General features: G+C 46.2%; 1 protein-coding gene across 4 annotated transcripts in view; it reads left to right on the top strand.

Moving 5' to 3' along the window:
* Positions 1 to 21,110, top strand: part of CUNH2orf42 (chromosome unknown C2orf42 homolog) — a 58,283-nt gene that overhangs the window by 11,499 nt on the left and 25,674 nt on the right. For all 4 annotated transcript variants that reach the window (XM_077469442.1, XM_077469439.1, XM_077469440.1 and 1 more), the window contains exons 3-4: positions 327 to 452; positions 6,941 to 7,033. In XM_077469442.1, coding sequence (XP_077325568.1) covers positions 327 to 452; positions 6,941 to 7,033 — 219 coding nt within the window. The remainder of the gene's footprint in view (positions 1 to 326; positions 453 to 6,940; positions 7,034 to 21,110) is intronic.

The raw sequence follows: 21,110 nt of genomic DNA, 5'->3' as shown, positions 1-21,110 counted from the left end.
AAGATGCAGCAAAATACTTTACAGCTGAGTGCGAACACAAAGGCAACCAGCAGAGAGAACCTTCAATTCTTGCCAGAAAAATCACGTGTGTTTTTGGTGTCATTAGTGGCACCTTTTTTCTTTATCAGCAAAATGCAGATAACGCCATTTTCTGCCGATTTGTTTTGGGTGCCAAAATTTCGGTGCTTCTCTAGTGCTTAGACAACAAAACAAGCAATTTCAACCTTGAGGCTCACTTTTGACCTTTTTCATAGTGGTTTATAATCTATTAAATGCAAGAAGTTAAGATTGATATTACCACTGACATGTTTGTTAAAATTGCACAGGCCTGAAAGAAATAACAGTCTTAGAAACAGACAGCAAGATGGAGACTGTGGAAACCGTGGTGCAGATACATGAAGAATCCTCACCATTGCTAAAACCCAAGAAACTAAGAAGGGATGACTCCCCAGGTGATAGCTCTATGTATTTATTTAAGTTATAAAAACTGGAATTGCTAAACTTTTTTTATGAACCTGCTTGTTTCCTGGCTGGCGTGCCGTCCCTCTTTTTAGTAGTACTTTGGGTCACTGACCTAGAACAAGTACCGTATATACTCGAGTATAGGCCGACCCGAATATAAGCCGAGGCCCCCAATTTACCCCCAAAAAAACTGGCAAACTTATTGACTCGTGTATAAGCCGAGGGTGAGACATGCCTGTCCATCCCTGTGTGTGTGTCCGTCCATCCCTGTGTGTCCGTCCATCCCTGTGTGTCCGTTCATCCCTGTGTGTCCGTCCATCCCTGTGTGTCCGTCCATCCATCCCTGTGTGTGTGTGTGTCCATCCATCCATCCATCCATCCATCCCTGTGTGTGTGTGTCTCCATCCATCCATCCATCCATCCCTGTGTGTGTGTGTGTCTCCATCCATCCATCCATCCATCCCTGTGTGTGTCTCCATCCATCCATCCATCCCTGTGTGTGTGTGTGTGTGTGTGTGTGTGTGTGTGTGTGTGTGTGTGTCCAGCCTACCTTTGTCCCGAGCCTCCGTCCCGTGCCTTGCCTCCTTGCCTCCGTCCCGTGCCGTGACTTGCCTCCTTGCATCCGTCCCGTGTCGTGCCGTGCCTTGCCGCCGCCGTCCCGTCCCGTCCCGTGCCGTGCCTTCCCTTGCCTCCGTCCCGTGCCCTCTTCGTCGGCGGCCATTGTAAAGTTCAAAAGCTGCGCCGCCGCCTTCGCCTGTGATAGGCGGAACACTGAATTTCCCAGCAGCCTGTGTTCCGCCTATCACAGACGTCGTATCATCCTCGTCCGTAGTACGAGGATGATACGATGTCCGTGATAGGCGGAACACAGGCTGCTGGGAAATTCAGTGTTCCGCCTATCACAGGCGAAGGCGGAGCCGGAGGCGCGGCTTTTGAATAGAATGGCCGCTGTCTGTCTGCTCGACACGCTGATCGAGCGGGCAGACAGCGATGACTCGAGTATAAGCCGAGGGGGGCACTTTCAGCCTCAAAAAAGAGGCTGAAAATCTCGGCTTATACTCGAGTATATACGGTATGTCAATTTAGACTTCTGAATTTGAAGAGTAGCATGCTTCTTTTGGGTCAAAGATTTGGCGGTGCCACAACCAGTAAGCAAATATGATAACCAGACCACTAGCGTTTTCAAACTGGAGGTCAGCTGTGGCGGGCCATGAATCTATTGCGACACACATACTTAATTGCAGGTCTTATTAAGGTATGTTGAAGTTTTTTCTGTATTTATCCATGATGACGTGGATTTTTGAAGTGAAAACTATAAGGTGGTGTTGCGCTCTCAACGTAACAGTATCAGTAAATGTAAAAAATATATAAAAATAGCTGATAAATCCATATCAATCACAAGGTGAAAAAGTGTTGCAATATAAAGTGAATAGTGCTAATATATAAAGTGCAAATGTGCTACTAAATATCTACAGTATTCACCATAATCTCTATGTAAACAAATGAGTAAATAAATAAAATACAGCGAGTGAAATCAATATTTAAAACAGGTGCATGCGAGTATCATCATAATTAATAAAACGCATAAAGATATCGGCGTGTGCGGAACACTAGTGTAAATCAAATCTGTGTCCCGCAATATTTACATATAGCAGAGTATAAAGTGAAAAGTGTCTCTAAAGTGAAAAAAATTCTCATGTGATGAAAAAATCTTCCAAACGACAGTGAAGCCAGTGGAAATCACACAGGTGGCAAGCAGTTTACAAAAGCACTGGTGATTCTCTGGTATCCACAGAGCCCATGGGAGTGCTATATAATTACCTTACTGTTGTAAGGTGAACAGCGTGAACCATAAAATCATCAACCCAGGATTGTCTTTTGCTTCTCCTGTTCAAACCACCTTCTTTACAACCACCATAGGTATCGGAGGTAACTTAAGAAAGCTCATAAACAAAGATATAGAGCCTGCTATGGTGTAGTATTTTGTAAAATCCAAGGTTTATTAAAAAAGATTAAAGTACTACTCACATTCCATAAGATTGAATTGCACAATAAGTGAATACGAGCAGCGTGCTCGTGTAAGAACGTCACTTCTGGTGTCCGTCTGCTTTCCTATGCGTTACGTCATTGTCACGTGACTTTGACTGGGATAAGCTATGGGCGTCGGAAGTATCTTTATATGGGCTAGGCTGACGTTATCATCCGGCCAAATTATTATAGATCAATATGAAACCGATAATAATCAGTATTGTATATATCAGCGTAAGGTGCATAAACGGTAAAAATATCAGAGTTCTGAAATAAAAAATATATATATTCAGAGCAGAGATCTGATATTTATTCCTAACTGGGAACACAAACCAAAACAAAGGGGCATGTCTCGTTTGTTTACTATGGGTTTACACAGCATTTACAGCAAAAAAAGGAACACTGTAAATGCCACATAAACCTGTTAAGTCAATTCACAAAAAAAAGTAAACAACAAAAACATTTGGCAAATAAGTTGTGACCTAGACTCTAGCTCTGCAGTATTTAATGAATGCTGGCTGTTTTTTAAAGAGCTGGCAATCCATACCATGCCCTTCCTGTCTGGTATGGAGTTTCGGGTGGGAGGAGGGGTCTCATACAAAAAAAAGGCGATCGGTCCTCCTCACAATCATACTTAATCGTTAACCAAGCATGCAGGCCAGAAAAGGGGGAGGGGGATGCGCATACTTAATTGCAGGCCTTATTAACTGGTTGCTGACCGCCGGCCGTCAAATGACGGCCAGGCGGCGCAGCTATCGTGGCGGGAGGCCGTCATATGACGGCCTCCCGTTTAAACAGGGATGCGCGCGATCGTGCGCGCGCATCCCTGTTTCTTCGGTGGCGGCGTGTCACGGAGACACCGCTCGCCACCGAAGGGGGTGAACAGCCATTCGTTATGGCTGTTTACCACGTGATCGGCCGTGATGAAGTCACGGCCGATCACAGATGGTCACACCCCCTACGTGCACGGCGCATGCGCGCGATCGCGAGCGCGCTGCGCGTGCACGTCGGTGGCGGCGTGTTCCCCGGGAACACTGCTCGTCACCGACACTGGTAAACAGCCATTGGCTGGCTGTTTACCCACGTGATCGGCTGTGATCCTTTCACAGCCGATCACTAAAATGTAAACAAACCGCGGTAACGGGATGTTACCGGGTTCTCCTCCTCACACACCGATCGTGTGTGAGGAGGAGATTGCGGTAACATCTCGTTACCGCATACAGTGTACACCAAACATACTGATTGCCCCCCCCCCCCCCAATAAAGAGGACCTGTCACCACCCCTCATAGTACCTGTCAATCACAGTCCATCAGAGTACCTGTCACAGTCCATCAGAGTATTTGAGTACCTGTCCCAGCCCATCAGAGTACCCGAGTACCTGTCCCAGCCCATCAGAGTACCCGAGTACCTGTCCCAGCCCATCAGAATACCCGAGTACCTGTCCCAGCCCATCAGAGTACCCGAGTACCTGTCCCAGCCCATCAGAGTACCTGTCCCAGCCCATCAGAGTACCTGTCCCAGCCCATCAGAGTACCTGTCCCAGCCCATCTGAGTACCCGAGTACCTGTCCCGGCCCATCAGAGTACCCGAGTACCTGTCACAGTTCATCTGAGTACCCGAGTACCTGTCCCGGCCCATCAGAGTACCCGTGTACCTGTCCCGGCCCATCAGAGTACCCGAGTACCTGTCCCGGCCCATCAGAGTACCCGAGTACCTGTCTCGGCACATCAGAGTACCCGAGTACCTGTCTCGGCACATCAGAGTACCCGAGTACCTGTCACGGCCCATCAGGGTACCCGAGTACCTGTCACGGCCCATCAGGGTACCCGAGTACCTGTCACGGCCCATCAGGGTACCCGAGTACCTGTCACGGCCCATCAGGGTACCCGAGTACCTGTCACAGTCCATTAGAGTACCGAGTACCTGTCACAGTCCATTAGAGTACCGAGTACCTGTCACAGTCCATTAGAGTACCGAGTACCTGTCACAGCCCATCTGAGTACCCGAGTACCTGTCACAGTTCATCTGAGTACCTGTCACCGCCCTTCAGAGTACCCAAATACCAGTCACCAAACCATCAGAGTACCTGTCACCAGGCCATCAGAGTACCTGAGTACTTGTCACCAGGCCATCAGAGTACCCGAGTACCTGTCACCAGGCCATCAGAGTACCCGAGTACCTGTCACCAGGCCATCAGAGTACCCGAGTACCTGTCACCAGGCCATCAGAGTACCCGAGTACCTGTCACCAGGCCATCAGAGTACCCGAGTACCTGTCACCAGGCCATCAGAGTACCCGAGTACCTGTCACCAGGCCATCAGAGTACTTGAGTACCTGTCACCAGGCCATCAGAGTACCCGAGTACCTGTCACCAGGCAATCAGAGTACCCGAGTACCTGTTCCAGTCCATCTGAGTACCCGAGTACCTGTCACAGTCCACCTGAGTACCCGAGTACCTATCTCCAGCCCATCGGAGTACCCGAGTACCTATTTGCAGCCCATGTCTCATAGAATATACGTTGGGGTGTTTACTTTCCAAAATGGGGTCATTTTGTGGGTAATTTCACTGTCCTGGTGGTCCAGGATCTTCAAAAGTGTAATGGGTAGGAATGAAATAAGATGTGTCATTTATGCTCCTAGAACGCCTGAACGTACTACTTCAATGTTTGGCCCATCTATGTGGCCAGGCTGTGTAAAAGTCCTACACATGTGGTATCGCCATACTCGGGAGGAGTAGCAGAATGTATTTTGGGATGTAATTTTTGCTATATACATTCTATGTGTTAGAAATATCTTATAAATTGACAATTTTGTGTAAAAAAAAAATGCGTTTTAATTTTTTTCCACATATTCCAAAAACTTCTGGAAAAAAATGAACCGTTCAAAAGACTCATTATGCCTCACAGATTATACGTTGGGGTGTCTGCTTTCCAAAATGGGGTAATTTTATGGGAAATTCCATTGTCCTGGTACTCCAGGGCCTTCAAAAGTGTAATAGGTGGTTGAGAAATGAGATGCGTAATTTTTGCTCATAGAACGTCTGAAGGTACTACATCAATGTTAGTGCTCTGTGTGTGGCCAGGCTGTGTAAAAGTCTCACACACGTGGTATCGCCGTACTCGGGAAGAGTAGCAGAATGTATTTTGGGGTGTAATTTTTGCTATATACATGCTATGTGTTAGAAATATCTTATAAATTGACAATTTTGTGTAAAAAAAAATGCGTTTTAATTTTTTTCCACATATTCCAAAAACTTCTGGAAAAAAATTAACCATTCAAAAGACTCATTATGCCTCACAGATTATACGTTGGGGTGTCTGCTTTCCAAAATGGGGTGATTTTATGGGAAATTCCATTGTCCTGGTACTCCAGGGACTTCAAAAGTGTAATAGGTGGTTGAGAAATGAGATGCGTCATTTTTGCTCGTAGAACGTCTGAAGGTACTACATCGATGTTGGTGCTCTGTATGTGGCCAGGCTGTGTAAAAGTCTCACACATGTGGTATCGCCGTACTCGGGAAGAGTAGCAGAATGTATTTTGGGGGGTAATTTGTTGTATACATATGCTGTGTGTGAGAAATAACCTGATAATATGACAATTTAGTAAAAAAAAATAAAAAAAAATAAAAAATCTTCATTTTGCAAAGAATTGTGGGAAAAAATGACAACTTAAAAAAACTCACCATGCTACTTACTTAATACCTTAGGATGTCTACTTTGTAAAAAGGGGTCATTTGGGGGGTATTTGTACTTTCCTGACTAGTTAGAGTCTCAAGAAATGAGATACACCTGATGTACTGAAGGCCTGATCAGAAGTGATGAATTTTCAGTGATTGGCACCATAGTTTGTAGACTCTATAACTTTCACAAAGACCAAATAATATACACTAATGTGGGTTATTTTTACCAAAGATATGTAGCAGTATAAATTTTGGCCAAAATTTATGAAGAAAAATTACTAATTAGCAAAAATTTATGACAGAAACGAAGAAAAAGGCATTTTTTTCACAAAATTTACGTTTTATTTTATTTATAGCACAAAAAATTAAAAACCCACTAGTGATTAAATACCACTAAAAGAAAGCTCTATTTGTGTGGAAAAAAGGACGCAAGTTTCATATGGATACTGTGTTGGATGACTGAGTAATTGTCATTCAAAGTGTGAGAGCGCTGAAAGCTGAAAATTGGTCTGGTCAGGAAGGGGGTGTAACTGCACTGTACTGAGGTGGTTAAGGTATGTTGAGGTTTTTTCTGTATTTATCCATGATGACGTGGACTTTTGAAGGATGACATTTGTGCTGTTATCTTCAAAAATTTCAGGTTCTGCTGTCTCTATTTGCTAGGACGACATCCTTTTTATTTTCTCTTGACAAGCTCTTAATTATTTTTCTCAATTCTATACCCTGAAAGCATTGTTCTTAGTGTGTTCTCTATTCGTCATGCGTTTAAGGTACAAACTCTCTGGTACAAGAGGCTACCCTTAACAGTGGGAAGAAGAATACAGCAAAGAAAACACCAGTCAATTCGGCAGCGAAGAGACCAGGTACACAGCACTTTTGGGTGTGGAATTTTCATCAAGAGATTTTCAGCACTATGGATTTTGTGATGCGCGGGTGATATATATGGTATTATCAATATGAGAGAATTATTTGTGATATTATTCTTTCATCATAATAATATTGGCAGTTGTGTAGGTTTTGGGATATAGTAAAATAAATGTAGGAGTATTTTCAACTTAATGGTAAAACTTTTTTTTTATAAGTTTTGGATACAGTAGAGAGGGATTTGAACCCCTGTCAGTTTTTAGAGTTTTTTTGGGTTTTTTTGCTGGCTGTTCCTCAGTTAAGGAGATTTACCATCTCTCTATTTGTCCTGTTTACCGTTCTCGTTGGAAGTGAATAAAAGAAAATCACAAATTTTGGGTTGTCCCCAGAACAGTAATAGAGGGGAAATCTTCCAGTGGGGATATTAGTTCTGGTGTAATGGGGGGCCCAAGGAATTTCTTAATTTGCAGGGATTTCCTCTCACTTCCTGTTTGGCTATGGGACAGGACGTGAAGGGAAATCTCCACAATGAAATGGAGATGGCAAAAAACAACCTGACAGTTGTTCTAAACGTCCCTTGCTCTATCCAAAATGGGGGGGAAAAAAAGTTGTGCCTATAGTTCTACTTTAGACCCCTTTGACACCACACCGCACCTTGCGTCAGCGATTTGTGGCGAATTTCAGCCGCTAGCGGGGCGCTTTTACCCCCTGCTAGCGGCCGCGAAAGGGTTAAAACCGCCGGCAATATGCCGCAATAGCGGCGTTTTGCCGGCGGCATTACAGCGCTGCCCCATTGATTTCAATGGGCAGCAGCGCTGGAGGAGCGGTAAACACACCGCTCCTTCACCGCTCCAAAGAAGCTGCTGGCAGGACTTTTTTCTGACGTCCTGCCAGCGCACCGCTGTAGTGTGAAAGCCCTCGGGGCTTTCACACTACAAACAATGGTGCAGCTTCTTTAGGGCGTTTTGCAGGCGCTATTTCTAACGCTATAGTGCCTGCAAAACGCCCTGGTGTGAAAGGGGTCTTAAAGTGGATGTAAACCTTCACATATACCCAGTGAAGTGAACAGCCTCAGATGAAAAAAAAATCCTCCTACATACGTTTTACATGTATATCGGCTGTCTTCAGCTTTATATACTGACAATGATTCTCAACCAGGGTTCCTCTAGCATTGGGCAATTTCTGCCTCTCAGATAAGTTCCCACTGATACCATTGATCTTTTTAAAGTGGAAGTAAACCCTTCTATCTTTTTCAGTCAAGGAAGCTGCCATCTTCGCCTCTAATGATTCTTCAACTGCCATAATGCTGCACATGTGATCAGTTATGAAACCAGCCATTGGATGGTTTGAAAGTTTGGTTGAGAGCACAACCAATGTGAAAGTTAGCATTTCCGGCATCCCGGGAATGTAAGTGTTTTTTGAAACTGGGTTTACTCCCGCTTTAACTATCTGTAAGGAGGTAATTCTTCCCAATGTCCGCAAGTGTAAGGACCATTCTTCCCACTGACCATCACACTAATGTATCATGAGTTGTAGATTTCAAATTTTTAGCAGGGGTTCCCTGAAACTGGACATTTTAAGGGTTCCTTTGTGTTGAAAAGGTTGAAAAAGTCTGCATTAGAAAATGCGCATCTTGTTAGATTTTTCACTTCCTCATACACTGGGAGACAGCTGATAGGAGGAAAGGCACACCCCCCCCCCCCCCCCCAGCCTGGTTTTATGACAGTTGTTGTAGAACTCAGAAACTATCTTGCTGGTAACAGAAGAATGGAGCAGCAGAAAGCCACGGGACTTAGTGCTTTGGAGCGAGATAAGAAAACACTGCAGATATATGCAGCTCAAAATTCATGAATCGGGTTTACATCCACTTTAAGTTGAAGCCTAACTATGCTGCTTTGGGCTCCTCCGGTCTTTTTCTAGTTCTGTTTGCTGCCAGTGTTGGTTTTTATTTTTATTTATTTTTTATTTTTTTTATTATTAGTTGACCGCTGGTGACCTACAGTAACCCCCATGCATGCATACACAAGTTATTGTGTCCTACCCATGCATGGCAGTCTGTTTCCCAAAGCTCTGTGTTTTGCTAGAAAGATGGCACATTAGCAGGTGAAATACAAAATGGCAGTCTAAATCTCTCTATTAATATAGATTGACTTCAAAGGAACTCCTAATAGGTGTACATGCTCTGGGTCATTCAAAGCATTAAAGTGGTTGTAAACCCTTACAAACCACTTTGACCTACAGGTAAGCCTAGATTAAGGCTTACCTGTAGGTCCAAGAAATATATCCTAAACCTATATGGTTTAGGAGATATTTGCCCGAAAACAGGCACCGCTGTCTACGGCGCATGCGCCGTAGACAGCGGCGCGCAGGCGCACTGAGCGTGGCATTCTCAACGGCGGAGCTGCCGCGCGTGTCGGCTCCCGTGCGCATGCGCGGGAGTGACGTCATCGCGGCTTCGCCGAATGACAGCGGCGGAGCTGCGAGACCCCACCAAGAAGATGGATGGGTTTACTTCCTCTTTAAGGTCATGTAATGAGCACAACAGTGAGGCAAATACATTATCATAAGGAGCATGTGCCATAAATGTGCATCTAAAGTAACTGCAGAGCATTTAGATGGTACCCATATAATACAGCTGCTGCTATCTGTCTCCTGGGTACAGTGATATAGATTACTAATGATTTCATGGGAATTCTAATTGAAACTGCTGGAACTGCAAAATCTGGGACCACCATGCCTTGTCTTACTGCAAAATAGTCCAAAAATGTTGATGGGACGTTTAGGGTGCATGTGAAGATTTATAACCCCAACAATGTAAGAAAATTGCATTTAATTTTGAAATACCTTAGAACTAAGCTTTCCAATGGCGCACTGTACCGCTGAAGGCGCTTTCATTTTCACCTGGTCTTCCTTCACAGACCGTGACACGGAGGGCCAGCACGGGTATAGCGTCCCTTCAGAGCGCATGCGCAGGGGACATCACTGGCTGCGTGCAGTGTGAATATCTCCTAAACCATGCACGTTTATTATAGGCTTACCTGTAGGTACAAGTAAAAACATAAGACTTTCCTTCCACTTTAACCATAAAACTGATTTCTCTTTTGTTCATTGATGAGCACAGCTCCTTTAATTCTTGACCTTAGGGTTATCATGCCACTTCAGGAGAGGACTAGGCAGAACATGTAACACATGTAAAAACAGCAAGACTGCACAGCACCGCCCAGGGAGCGGTCCCTCTGGCTATAACCCCTCACCTTGCTTCCTGCAGCTCAGTTTTTTTTTTCTGCCTAGTGTAGGAGAAGCACCTGGCTCTCTGAGGCGACCATTGGGCCTGGGATTTTTTTCATCTTTTCTACAATTTTTGATCCTGTGATCTACTATCAACATCTGGCTGGGTGACAGGCTGGATAATATAGATCCTTGTAGTCTCCCCAGCCTGGCCATCGAGCGTGAGCAGACCCTAGTTACGCGCTGGGTCAGCCACAACATGCCCCTTCTGCTCCAGGAGCAGCTGGTGAGCTATATGCTCCTGGGGACACATATGACCAGGCTACTGCTGTCTGTGTCACAGTGTGCCGTGGCCACAGCCACCCTGTACTGCTCAGGTGATGGGTCTTTGGTGGAATGCGTCCAGTAATTCAGACAGGAAGGGCATTCCCTGGAGGTCGACTAGGGAGTCTCTCACTGTCCCTTTCCTCTCTCCCTATCCCTCATTCATGACTGGGCATGAGGTGCGGTGTATGTACCTAGGCTGGGGGTCCTCCGGGGGGTAGGGCTCCGAGCTTTGGCATTGCCGCCATTTTGCTGAGGCCGTCGCCATTTTCCTGTAGTCTTATCCAGTGTATGGCTGTTAGCCATTTTCTAGAAAGTTTGGCAGCCATTTTCTTGGTGATTTTTGTACTAAGGATGGCCGGTGGCCATTTTCTTGTAGCCTCAGTGTGTTTACCTTTAATTCTGTGTCTGTGTACCTCAGAACAGCACGATTTTCACTCTGAGCACTTTCTGACTGGAACAGGGCAGAGCGGTCAGCGGCAGCACAGTGCAGCACTTGGTCAGGGTGGTGAGTCCTGTGGAGGAGCCCCTCAGTCTGTGAGCAGCTAGGAGGGTGGGCTTTGTGTACCTTGCCCTAAGTCCCTAAGTTGTGGCAGGCGAGTGAGGGTCAGCATGGCGCCAGAAGCTGGCGCTTCTTCCCCAGACATCCTTGCTATTGCAACCGGCTCACCTGCAAAAAATGTGGTGCTTATGGACGCATTGTTGGCAGTCCTGGAGACCTTTGTTGCCAGGGTGGAAGCGGCGCGCGGGTGCAAGGGGGGTAAAAAAAAACGCCCCCTGCCCCACCCCCATCTTCTGGGGAGAGCTCTGATTCAGACTCGGGTCCCGCGGTGACTGGCGGCCCCTGTTCTGACGTGTCAGAGGATGCAAACCAGGACCATTCATACAGTGAGAATGACTCTGACTCTGACTCTGTGTCCAGATTAGCGCAGGAAAAAGCGCTAGTAGGAGCACTTATGACTGCAGTGCAGGATACCCTGAAAATACAGGATGCAGCAGGAACCTCTGCTAAGGTGGCAGTCCCTTTTGGGTCCTGCAAACCGACCCGCACGCCTAAGGTGTTTCCGTATTTGACTTCTTTTGATAAGTTCATCTACAAGGAATGGGGAATTCCACAGCGGGCCTTTTCAGTCCCAAAAAGAATGGCGGTGCGTTACCCCTTTGAGGAGAGCCTCATGAAAAAATGGGCGTCTTCTCCGGTCGTTGACCCCCTGTATCCAGGTTAAATAAAGTAACCACGATTCCGGTAGAAGGGTCTCCTGCCTTCAAGGATCTTCCCGACAGGAGGGCCGAAGCAGTGTCCCGGTCCATGTTTACAGTAGTCGGGTCAGAGTTACGACCTGTGCTGGCCACGGCCTTGGTGTCGCAGACGCTTACTGAATGGGCAAAGCTGTTGCACCGGGAATTGGAGAAGCAACAATCTCCCCCAGTCTTCGTAGAGCTGGCATACCAGTTGGTGCATGGCTTTAAGTAGGTCTGTGATGCGGCCCTGGATATGGTCCCCCTGCTCTCTAGAGCATCAGTATCAGCAGTGGTGCTATGGCGCCTGCGGACCAGGCATCTAAAAAAGCTCTGGTGGATTTGCCCTTCCAAGGTGAGAGGCTGTTTGGAGCTTCGCTGGATGACATTATTAAAAAAATTTACCAATGGGAAGAGCACATTGCTTCCACAGTCCAGGAAGGGTAAGGAGCCACGCCGTAGGCAAGGGCTCTCTTTTTCCACTCAGAAACTGCTTTTTCCCCTGCCCGGGTCGGCAGGTAAGCGTTCCCAGTTTGACAAGGCGCCTGCTGAAGAACAAAAGCGTCCCTGGTTTCACAAGCCAAACAAGTCTGTGAACAAAAAACTGCATGAAGGTTTGCCCCCGCCCAACGGGTGGGGGGGTCACCTTTGGGAGTTTGCAGCCAGGTGGACCTCTCTACTGTCCGACCAGTGGGTTTGCGAACTGGTTTCATCGGGATACAAGATAGTTTCTTTCTTGTCCACCAAACAGATTATTTTCCCTCCAACCTACCTCTACTTTCAGCTCGTTGGGAAGCCCTGTCCGGTGCAGTACGGGACCTGCTACTGCACGGGTTGATAGTACCTGTACCGATGCTGGAAAGGTTTCAGGGATTCTACTCCCATCTGTATTCCCCAAAAAGGAAGGGGTACGTCCAATCGTGGACTTGAAGGCCCTGAACAGCTTTCTGAAAGATCAAAGGTTCAAGGTGGAATCAGTTCACTCCGTGATCATTGCACTGGATATCCAGGATGCGTATTTACATGTACCCTTATGCCTCGGGCATCAGAGGTTTCTGCAATTTGCAGTCAGGGAAGAGTACTATAAGTTTGTGGCTCTCCCTTTTGGCCTGGCGTCAGCACCCCGAGACTTTACCAAAGTGTTAGCTCTGATTCTGGTGCTGTTAACGCATCGTGGGATCACAATCGTGGGCTACCTAGACGACCTCCTTCTGAGAGCAGCTTCTGCCTCAGAATTAAGGGAGGATGTAGCGATCACCATGCAGACTCTCCGGGAGTTTGGTTGGGTGCTGAACGTAAAGAAGTCGGTGTTGGTGCCTACTCAACGCCTGGAGTACCTGGGCTTGCTGTTGGACTCCTCAGAAGCGAGAGTTTTTCTCCCTTTAGACAAGCTGCAGACTTTTTAAGCTGTGGGGACGTTGTTGATGAACCGCAGGTGGTTGTTGCTGCACTTCTGCATGCGTGTTCTGGGCCTCATGGTAGCCACTTTTGAGGCGGTACTGTACGCTCCATTTTCACACTTGAGTTTTCCAGAAGGAGATTTTGCCAAAATTGAATAAATCTCCATTCTCACTGGATTGTTAATTTGAGTGAGCCAGTTAGTCAGGGATTCCCTTCTCTGGTGGCTGGGGTCTCTGGCCCTTCGGTCCGGGAGATCTTTCCTTCCTTTCAATTGGACGGTCATCACAACAGACGCCAGCCTGACTAGTTGGGGGGGGGGGGGGAGAGAGCTGGGAGTACAGTTGGCCCAGGACCTTTGATTGGGGGAAGAATCCCAACTGCTGATCAGTGTGCTCGAGCTTTGTGCGATCAGACTTTGCCTCTCCACATGGTCAATGAGGCTACAAGGGCATCCGATCAGGATCCAGTCAGACAGAGCCACGGTGGTGGCGTAGTCAACCATCAAGGAGGAACAAGGAGCTCGGCTGCAGCATGGGAGGCCGCTCACATGTGCCGGCCCTGTCGGCCATATATATCCCGGGCGTAGAAAACTGGCAGGCGGACTACCTAGGTCGTCAGATGCTGGACCCAGGAGAATGGTCGTTGCATCCGGAGGTATTCAGGCTCCTTTGCCTAAGTTGGGGCACACCAGATGTGTACCTCTTGGCCTCTCGGCTCGATCGGAAGGTGCAGGGGTTTGTGTCCAGGACAAGAGATCCCTGGGCGGACATGCAGACGCGTTGGTGGATCCAATATCGGCTGGTTTATGAGTCCCCCCCACTCAAGCTTCTACCACGTCTGCTGCGCAGAGTGGAGGCCGAAGGGATTCCAGTAATTCTAAATGCCCCGGATTGGCCTTGGCGTCCTTGGTACACCTACCTAGTACGACTGGTGGCAGATGTTCCTTGACAGCTACCGCTGCGAGAGGACCTTCTAGCGCAAGGTCCAATACTTCAGCCTGCTTTACCACCGCTGGGTTTAAACGGCATGGCTGTTGAAAACCGGATATTAAAGGACCGAGGTCTGTCAGACTCGGTAATTTCCACTATGCTGAGGGCATGGAAGTCTTTTTCTTGGAAGATTACCATCGTACATAGAAGGCTTACATCTCCATGTGTGAGGAGACGGGTGGCATCCGCGCACTTATTCAATTTCCGGGATCCTGTTTTTGCAGTGAGGAGTGGATCAGAAACTTGACTTAAGCACCATCAAGGGACAGATATCGGCCTTGGCTGTCTTTTTCCAACGCCCCTTGGTGACTCACTCGTTGAGTACCTTTTGTGCAAGGAGTTCAACACATAGTCCCTCCGGTTCGACCACTGATACCTCCGTGGGATCTGAATCTGGTGCTATCTGCGCTTCAGAAACCGCCGTTTGAGAACATTAGGGAGATTCCCTTGTTAAAACTCTCTCAGAAAGTAGTTTTTCTAGTGGCTTTTACATCTGCCAGGAGGGTATGTTAGTTGGCGGTCTTGTCATGCAAGTCTCCCTACCTGGTCATCCACAAGGATAAGGCGGTGCTATGTCAGCAGCCCTCTTTCCTTCCAAAGGTGGTTTCGGCATTCCATCTAAATGAGAACATTATGTTACCTTCCTTATGTCCCAAGCCAACACACCCCGTGGTCCGGGCTTTACAAGTGTATCTGTCTACGGCTCCCTTCCGGAGGTCAGACTCTGTTTGTTTGTCTTGGTGGCTGGTCTGAAAAAAGGTCTGGCGGTCTCGTTGTCCACCATTTCTCGGTGGATCAGACAGATCGTAGTTCAGGCCTATGCCTTAAAGGGAAGGGTGCCCCCTTTTCCTGTCACGACTCATTACACCAGAGCAATTGGGACCTCCTGGGCTTTCCGACATCAGGCGCCTGTCTCCCAGGTGTGTAAGGCGGCGACTTGGTCGTCCTTTCACACTTTCACTAAATTCTACAAAGTTGACGTAAGCACATCTTCGGATGCTTGCTTTGGCCGCAAGGTTTTGCAGGCGGCTGTGTAAGGTTGCAATTGCACTTTCTTTAAGTTACTAGTTTCTTGTAAACACTTCTTTTGATGCACAAGTTGGCCGTTGGTTTTGATGGCGGCTCCTCTGTTGAGGTATTCCCTTTTGTTGTGGGTAAAGTTTATGTTTTGCTGTTTCCACCCCTCGTTTTTTGACACTGCTTGGGGACCTTCCTAAGGTCAAGAATAAAAGGAGTTGTGTCCGTCAATGAACTTCAGAGAAAATGGGATTTTGTACTCACCGTAAAATCCTTTTCTCTGAAGTTCATTGACGGACACAGCACCCACCCCTCCTATTTATGTTTGTACTGCTTTTTGACGAACTGAGCTGCAGGAAGCAGGGTGAGGGGTTATAGCCAGAGCAGTCTTGCTGTTTTTACATGTGTTACATGTTCTGCCTAGTCCTCTCCTGAAGTGGCGTGATAACCCTAAGGTCAAGAATTAAAGGAGCAGTGTCCGTCAATGAACTTCAGAGAAAAGGATTTTACGGTGAGTACAAAAATCCAATTTTTATCAAATCTGTATGATACACATATAATTATGTCTTCACAGTCTGCCTTAATTATCCTTGTTCTTCAGTATTTTTCTATTTCTTACCGTACATCACGGGACACAGAGCCATAGTAATTACTATGCGGGTTATAGGCCACCTTCAGGTGATGGACACTGGCACGCCCTAAATTAAAAAGTGCACTCCCTATATAACCCCTCCTACTGGTGGGAGTACCTCAGTTTTTTGGCAGCGTCTAAGGTGTTGGTCACGAGTAAAAATGTACTATACTGAGCGCCACTGGAGCAATCCTTGCTGGGGCTAGCCATGCAGCCAGATCAATTCAAAGTGTCTTTTTGGCCGAATTGAATGATACCTGGGCCTTGTATCTGAAGAAACAAGGTCTTGCCTATAACGCTTCTCTTTTTAGAGAGCTGGACCCCAAGATCCAGTACTTTTTGGTATTAAGGCCATAAGGTTTTACTGGCGGAGGTGCTATTACAGGTCCCGGATTGTGGGTTTCCTCGAGGATCCCCAGCTCCTGAAGGTTTAACGGAACCCACCGTGAAGGGTGAAGATTGGGTCTGTTGGTTTACCACAGAAAACCCTGCGGGGGGGAAAGGTAAGTGGAGTTTTTCTAAGAAATTTTCAAAATTTTCTTGTCTCCTTTTAATAAGTAAATGTTGTCATGCCTATGTGTCACCACTGGGGGCTGTACAGAGCACTTATGTCTCATGCTTCTCAGAGAGCCCACGATGTGTCCAGGAAACAGCAGTTTTCTCTTCCTCTGGCCGGCAGCAGACCTCCGGTAAGTCTGGGGGGGTCTTGCCTCCCCACCAGACGTCTCCCTGTGCTGTTTTTTTTTCTTCAGGGAAAGCGCACCCGAGGAAAAAAAAAAAAGCACGAACAGCATGCCGCTCAGCGGCTTCCAGGTCCACAATCCCCCCCCCCCCCGCCATTTCTCTCTGTTGATCCCATAGGATCGGAACCCACCCTCGTGTGGGGAAAGCTTTCTTTTGAAAGGAGAGAGGAAGGGCCATAGCGACGGGGGTGCGGGGCTTAGCATGGCGTTTGCATTCTCCAACTCCCAGCATGGGAATGTATGTTTTAAAGGCACCATTTGTGCTGTTTCAAGCTGTGGAGGGACAAAAGAGTGAACACATTTGACACATTTGCTACTGCATCAGGCTGAGCATTAATAGCAGCAGCAGAGCTGGACTATTGTTCAAGCAATGCATGCATTCCTTCTGATAGTACCTCTGTTTTGTGCATCAGCTATGGTCAGAAGGGAAGTTAAAATCACCTCAAAAAAAGGGCTCTAGAAAGAATATAGTCACTAGAGAGCCAAACCCATCTAAAAAAAGAGGGCACCCTCCCCTGAGAGTAATATGGCTGGTCAGAATGAGCCATCGGGAGGGGCAAGGGTTGCAGCTGCTTTTTTCCTTTAAGCCCCTGTATATATGACTAAGGAGGTTTTTTTCTCCAACCATTCTAAGTTTGGAGCAAGAAAATGTATGCTTTAATTGCATCTCAGAGTGGGACTAAGCATAATGGGTCCCCGTCCATTGCTCAGGACCCTCATGCTGGGGAACAAGGGGAGAGAGATGACAAATTTCTCTCAAGGGACCAGGAAGAGGCTGATGTCCGAAGAACCTATACGAAAGGATCAGGTTCGCAGGAAAGGTGTTGGTACAGTCGCTCACTGAATTGGTCCGCTCCACATTTTTACTGCCAATAAACGCAGTCAATCGACGAGCCCACTTCTGGTTTGGGTTCACTAAAGCCTCCTCAATTCCTATCCATTCATGGCTAATAAAGCTTATGTATGCTTAGTTCGTCCAAAAAGGTTTTCAATACTTTATCCTACGCAGGAAAAGTTCTATAAGAAGTGGGGATTTCCAGCAGTTGACGCTGTTGTATCATCTGTACCTGACTTGTCCAGTAGACAATGCCCATATGCTAAAGGATCCAACAGATAAGAAGTTGGTATTCCTTTTTTAAAAGCTATATTTTGCTTGCAGGTTCATCCTGGCTGGCAGCGATCAGAGTATCTCAGTCCTTAAAGGACCAGTTTATGGAGGTACTCAAGATTATTCCTAATCAGCAGGCCCAAGATTTGGCCGGGATATCAGAAGCGTGTTTTACAGTAAACGCTAAGAAAGATTCTATACTCCAGATGATCTACTCTTGATAGATCAATCAGTAGCCCGCTTAAAACCAAAGTTTGGTCACCACAGTCAGCTACCTGGTATACCTAGGTTGGATTCTCAGCCTAGAAAAATTCTCCTTAAAACCATGAAGGAGATCGCAGTACTTGGGGCTGATCATAGATACAGCTCAGAAGAGGGTGGTTTTGCCCCAGGAAAGCATCAGTTCCATAAGGGAACTGATTCAGTTGATCAAAACAAAGAAGAATCCTTCTATTTGACTTTGCATGAAATTGTTGGGAAAGATGGTGGCTTCTTTCGAGGTTGTTTCTTATGTGAAGTTTCATTCAAGACGGCTGCAAAACAGTATCCTGTCAGCTTGGAACAAGAAGGTCCAAGCTCTGAACGTCCCAATGTGTTTATCTCCCAAATCCTTTCTACTACCGTAGTTACCTGGAAGGTGGTAACAACTGATGCCAGCCTTCTGGGCTGGAAAACAGTCCTGGAAGAAGCGTCTGTCCAAGGGAAATAGTCCAAATCAGAGATGACCTTGCCCATCAATATTCTAGAGATTCGGGCAGTACGCCTGGCCCTGGAGGCCTGGATGCTCAGACTACGGAATTGTCCTGTCAGGATCCAATCTGACAATGCCACAGCTGTGGCCTATATCGATCACAAAGTGGGCACGAGAAGTCCTGCAGCCCAGAGAGGTGAATCATATTCTATCTTGGGAAAATAACATTCTTTGCCTATCAGCAATTTTCATTCCAGGGATAGGAAATTGGCAGGCGAACTACTTGAGTCCCCAACATTTGTTCCCGGGAGAATGGTTCAAGTCAACTTCTTTCTGTCATTATGCCAAAAATGGGGAGTTCTGGACGTGGATCTGTTTGCACCCAGGTTCAACAACAAGATCAACAACTTTGTGTCAAGGAGAAGGGATCCGATGGCATACGAAACAGATGCCTTGGTTTTTCTGTGGGATCAGTTTTTCACAGATCTATGCGTTCCCTCCTGTTCTGCTGCTTCCACGCCTTCTCGCAGGATCAAGCAAGAAGGGAAGGAGGTGATTCCTGTGGCCCCAGCGTTTCCCAGCAGATCTTGGTTTCCCGAGATTGTAAAAATGGCGGTAGGGGGCCCTTGGACCCTACCGCTATGGCCAGACCTTCTCTCGTAAGGTCTAGTATTCCATCCTACCTTATAAAGGCTAAATTTAGCAGTTTGGCTATTGAGACCCACATTCTAAAAAATCGTGGGCTGTTAGCTTCAGTAGTTTCTACTTGGTTAATACTAGGAAGCTGTCCTCCGGAGTCGTATACTATAGAATTTGGAAGGCATATGTCTCCAGGTGTGAGCCCAGGGGTTGGCACCCCAGGAAATATGTCATATGTGGGATCTTTGAATTCCTACAGATAGGATTAGAAAGGAAGCTGGCCTTGAGTACTATCAAGGCCAAATGTTGGCTTTATCTGTGGTTTTTTTTTTTCCCCAACGACCTCTTGCTTCACACTCTCTGGTTCATAACTTTATTCAGGGGGTATTGCAGATTAATCCTCCAGTCAGGTCACCCCAGAACCCTTGGGACCTAAATTTAGTCCTGTCGGCTTTACAGAAGCAGCCATTTGAGCCAATACAAGATATTCCCTTGGTCCTCTTGGCAAGGGAAAAAAAAAATCTTGTTTGCCATATCTTCTGCAGGAAGAGTATCAGAGTTGAATGCTCTTCCTTGTAAAGAGCCATATTGGTTTATTAATAAGGATGAGGTTGTATTGCGGCCTCATCCTGAATTCCTACCGAAGGTAGTATCGGTTTTTCATTTAAACCAGGATATTGTTCTGCCTTTAATTTTTTTCCAGAACTTTGTTCTGTGGAAGAAAGATCACTACATTCCCTTGAGGTGGTGAGAGCGGTCAAAGTCTATTAACAAGTGTTCTCTCATATTCATAAAACAGATGTTTTGTTGGTGTTGCCAGACGATCCTAAAAGAGGACAGGCAGCGTCAAAATCTGCTATTTCTACTATTTAGTAAATTACTATTTACTAAAAATCTACTATTTAAGCGCACTTCTCCAGGGCTGTTAGTGCTTCTTGGGCAGTGCATCACCAAGCCTCCATGGCTCAGATCTACAAGGCCGCAACTTGGTCTTCAGTCCATACAGTTTACCAGAGGCCTAGAGGCGATTCAGTTCGCATTGTGCGCTATACAAGTATTTCATTCATTATTTCATTCATTTCATTCAGATTCTATCAAGTAGATGTAATAGATTATGAGGATATTGCCTTTGGCCGCAGTGTACTACGGACTGCAGTATGAGTCCTCTAGTCTCTTGGTGCCCTACTTTTATTGTCTCCCTCCCTTCAGTTGGCATTGATATGGAACATCCCACATAGTAACTACTATGGCTTTGTTTCCTGTGATGTACAATAAGAAAATAGGATTTTTATAACAGCTTACCTGTAAAATCCTTTTCTTTGAAGTACATCACAAGACACAGAGGTCCCTCCCTTCTTTAGTATACACATGTATTGCTTTGCTACAAAACTGAGGTACTCCCACCAGTGGGAGGGGTTATATAGGGAGTTTTTTTTGTCTTGGGGTGTGCCAGTGTCCATCACCTGTAGGTGGCCTATAACCCACATAATAACTACTATGGCTCTGTGTCCCGTGATGTACTTCAAAGAAAAGGTTTTGACAGGTAAGCTGTTATAAAAATCCTATTTTTTTTCATTAACAGTTTGCCTTACAAACTTTTCCAGTTGTCTTTTATGCATGGACAGCGTATAAGATGGCAAATCAGTAATAGAAACACTGAAGCCTAGTATACACTTAGGGTTTTTTTTTTTTTTTTTTTACTCAACCCAGCAGCTATTGTGTTCTGACAGGGGTGGTTCCCCCCCTCGCCAGAACACACTGGTCAGCCGGGAGCGGATCGAGACTTTTTTCGGTCATGCCGCTTCAACAGGCAATTTTATTGTGCACATTGTTGGTATTCTAAATCTTCATGGGCACCTTTTAAAAGTCCCATCAGCATTTTTTGACTTCATGTGAATTCTGTTGTATGGTTTCTCTTTCAGTGACATCAATACTGGGCATGTTGGTCAGTGATAGGCATTGTTTTTGCTTTTATATTTAATGAAAATCTTGTGATACATTTGTGCTGTCTATATATATATATATATATATATATATATATATATATTTTTTTTTTTTTTTTTTCT

The sequence above is a fragment of the Lithobates pipiens genome, unplaced genomic scaffold, assembly GCF_037356315.1.
Source record: "Lithobates pipiens isolate NorthernLeopardFrog02 unplaced genomic scaffold, aLitPip1_a1.2 Scaffold_8, whole genome shotgun sequence".
In the NCBI taxonomy this organism is placed as follows: domain Eukaryota; kingdom Metazoa; phylum Chordata; class Amphibia; order Anura; family Ranidae; genus Lithobates; species Lithobates pipiens.
This window is presented reverse-complemented; position numbering and strand designations above follow the sequence as displayed.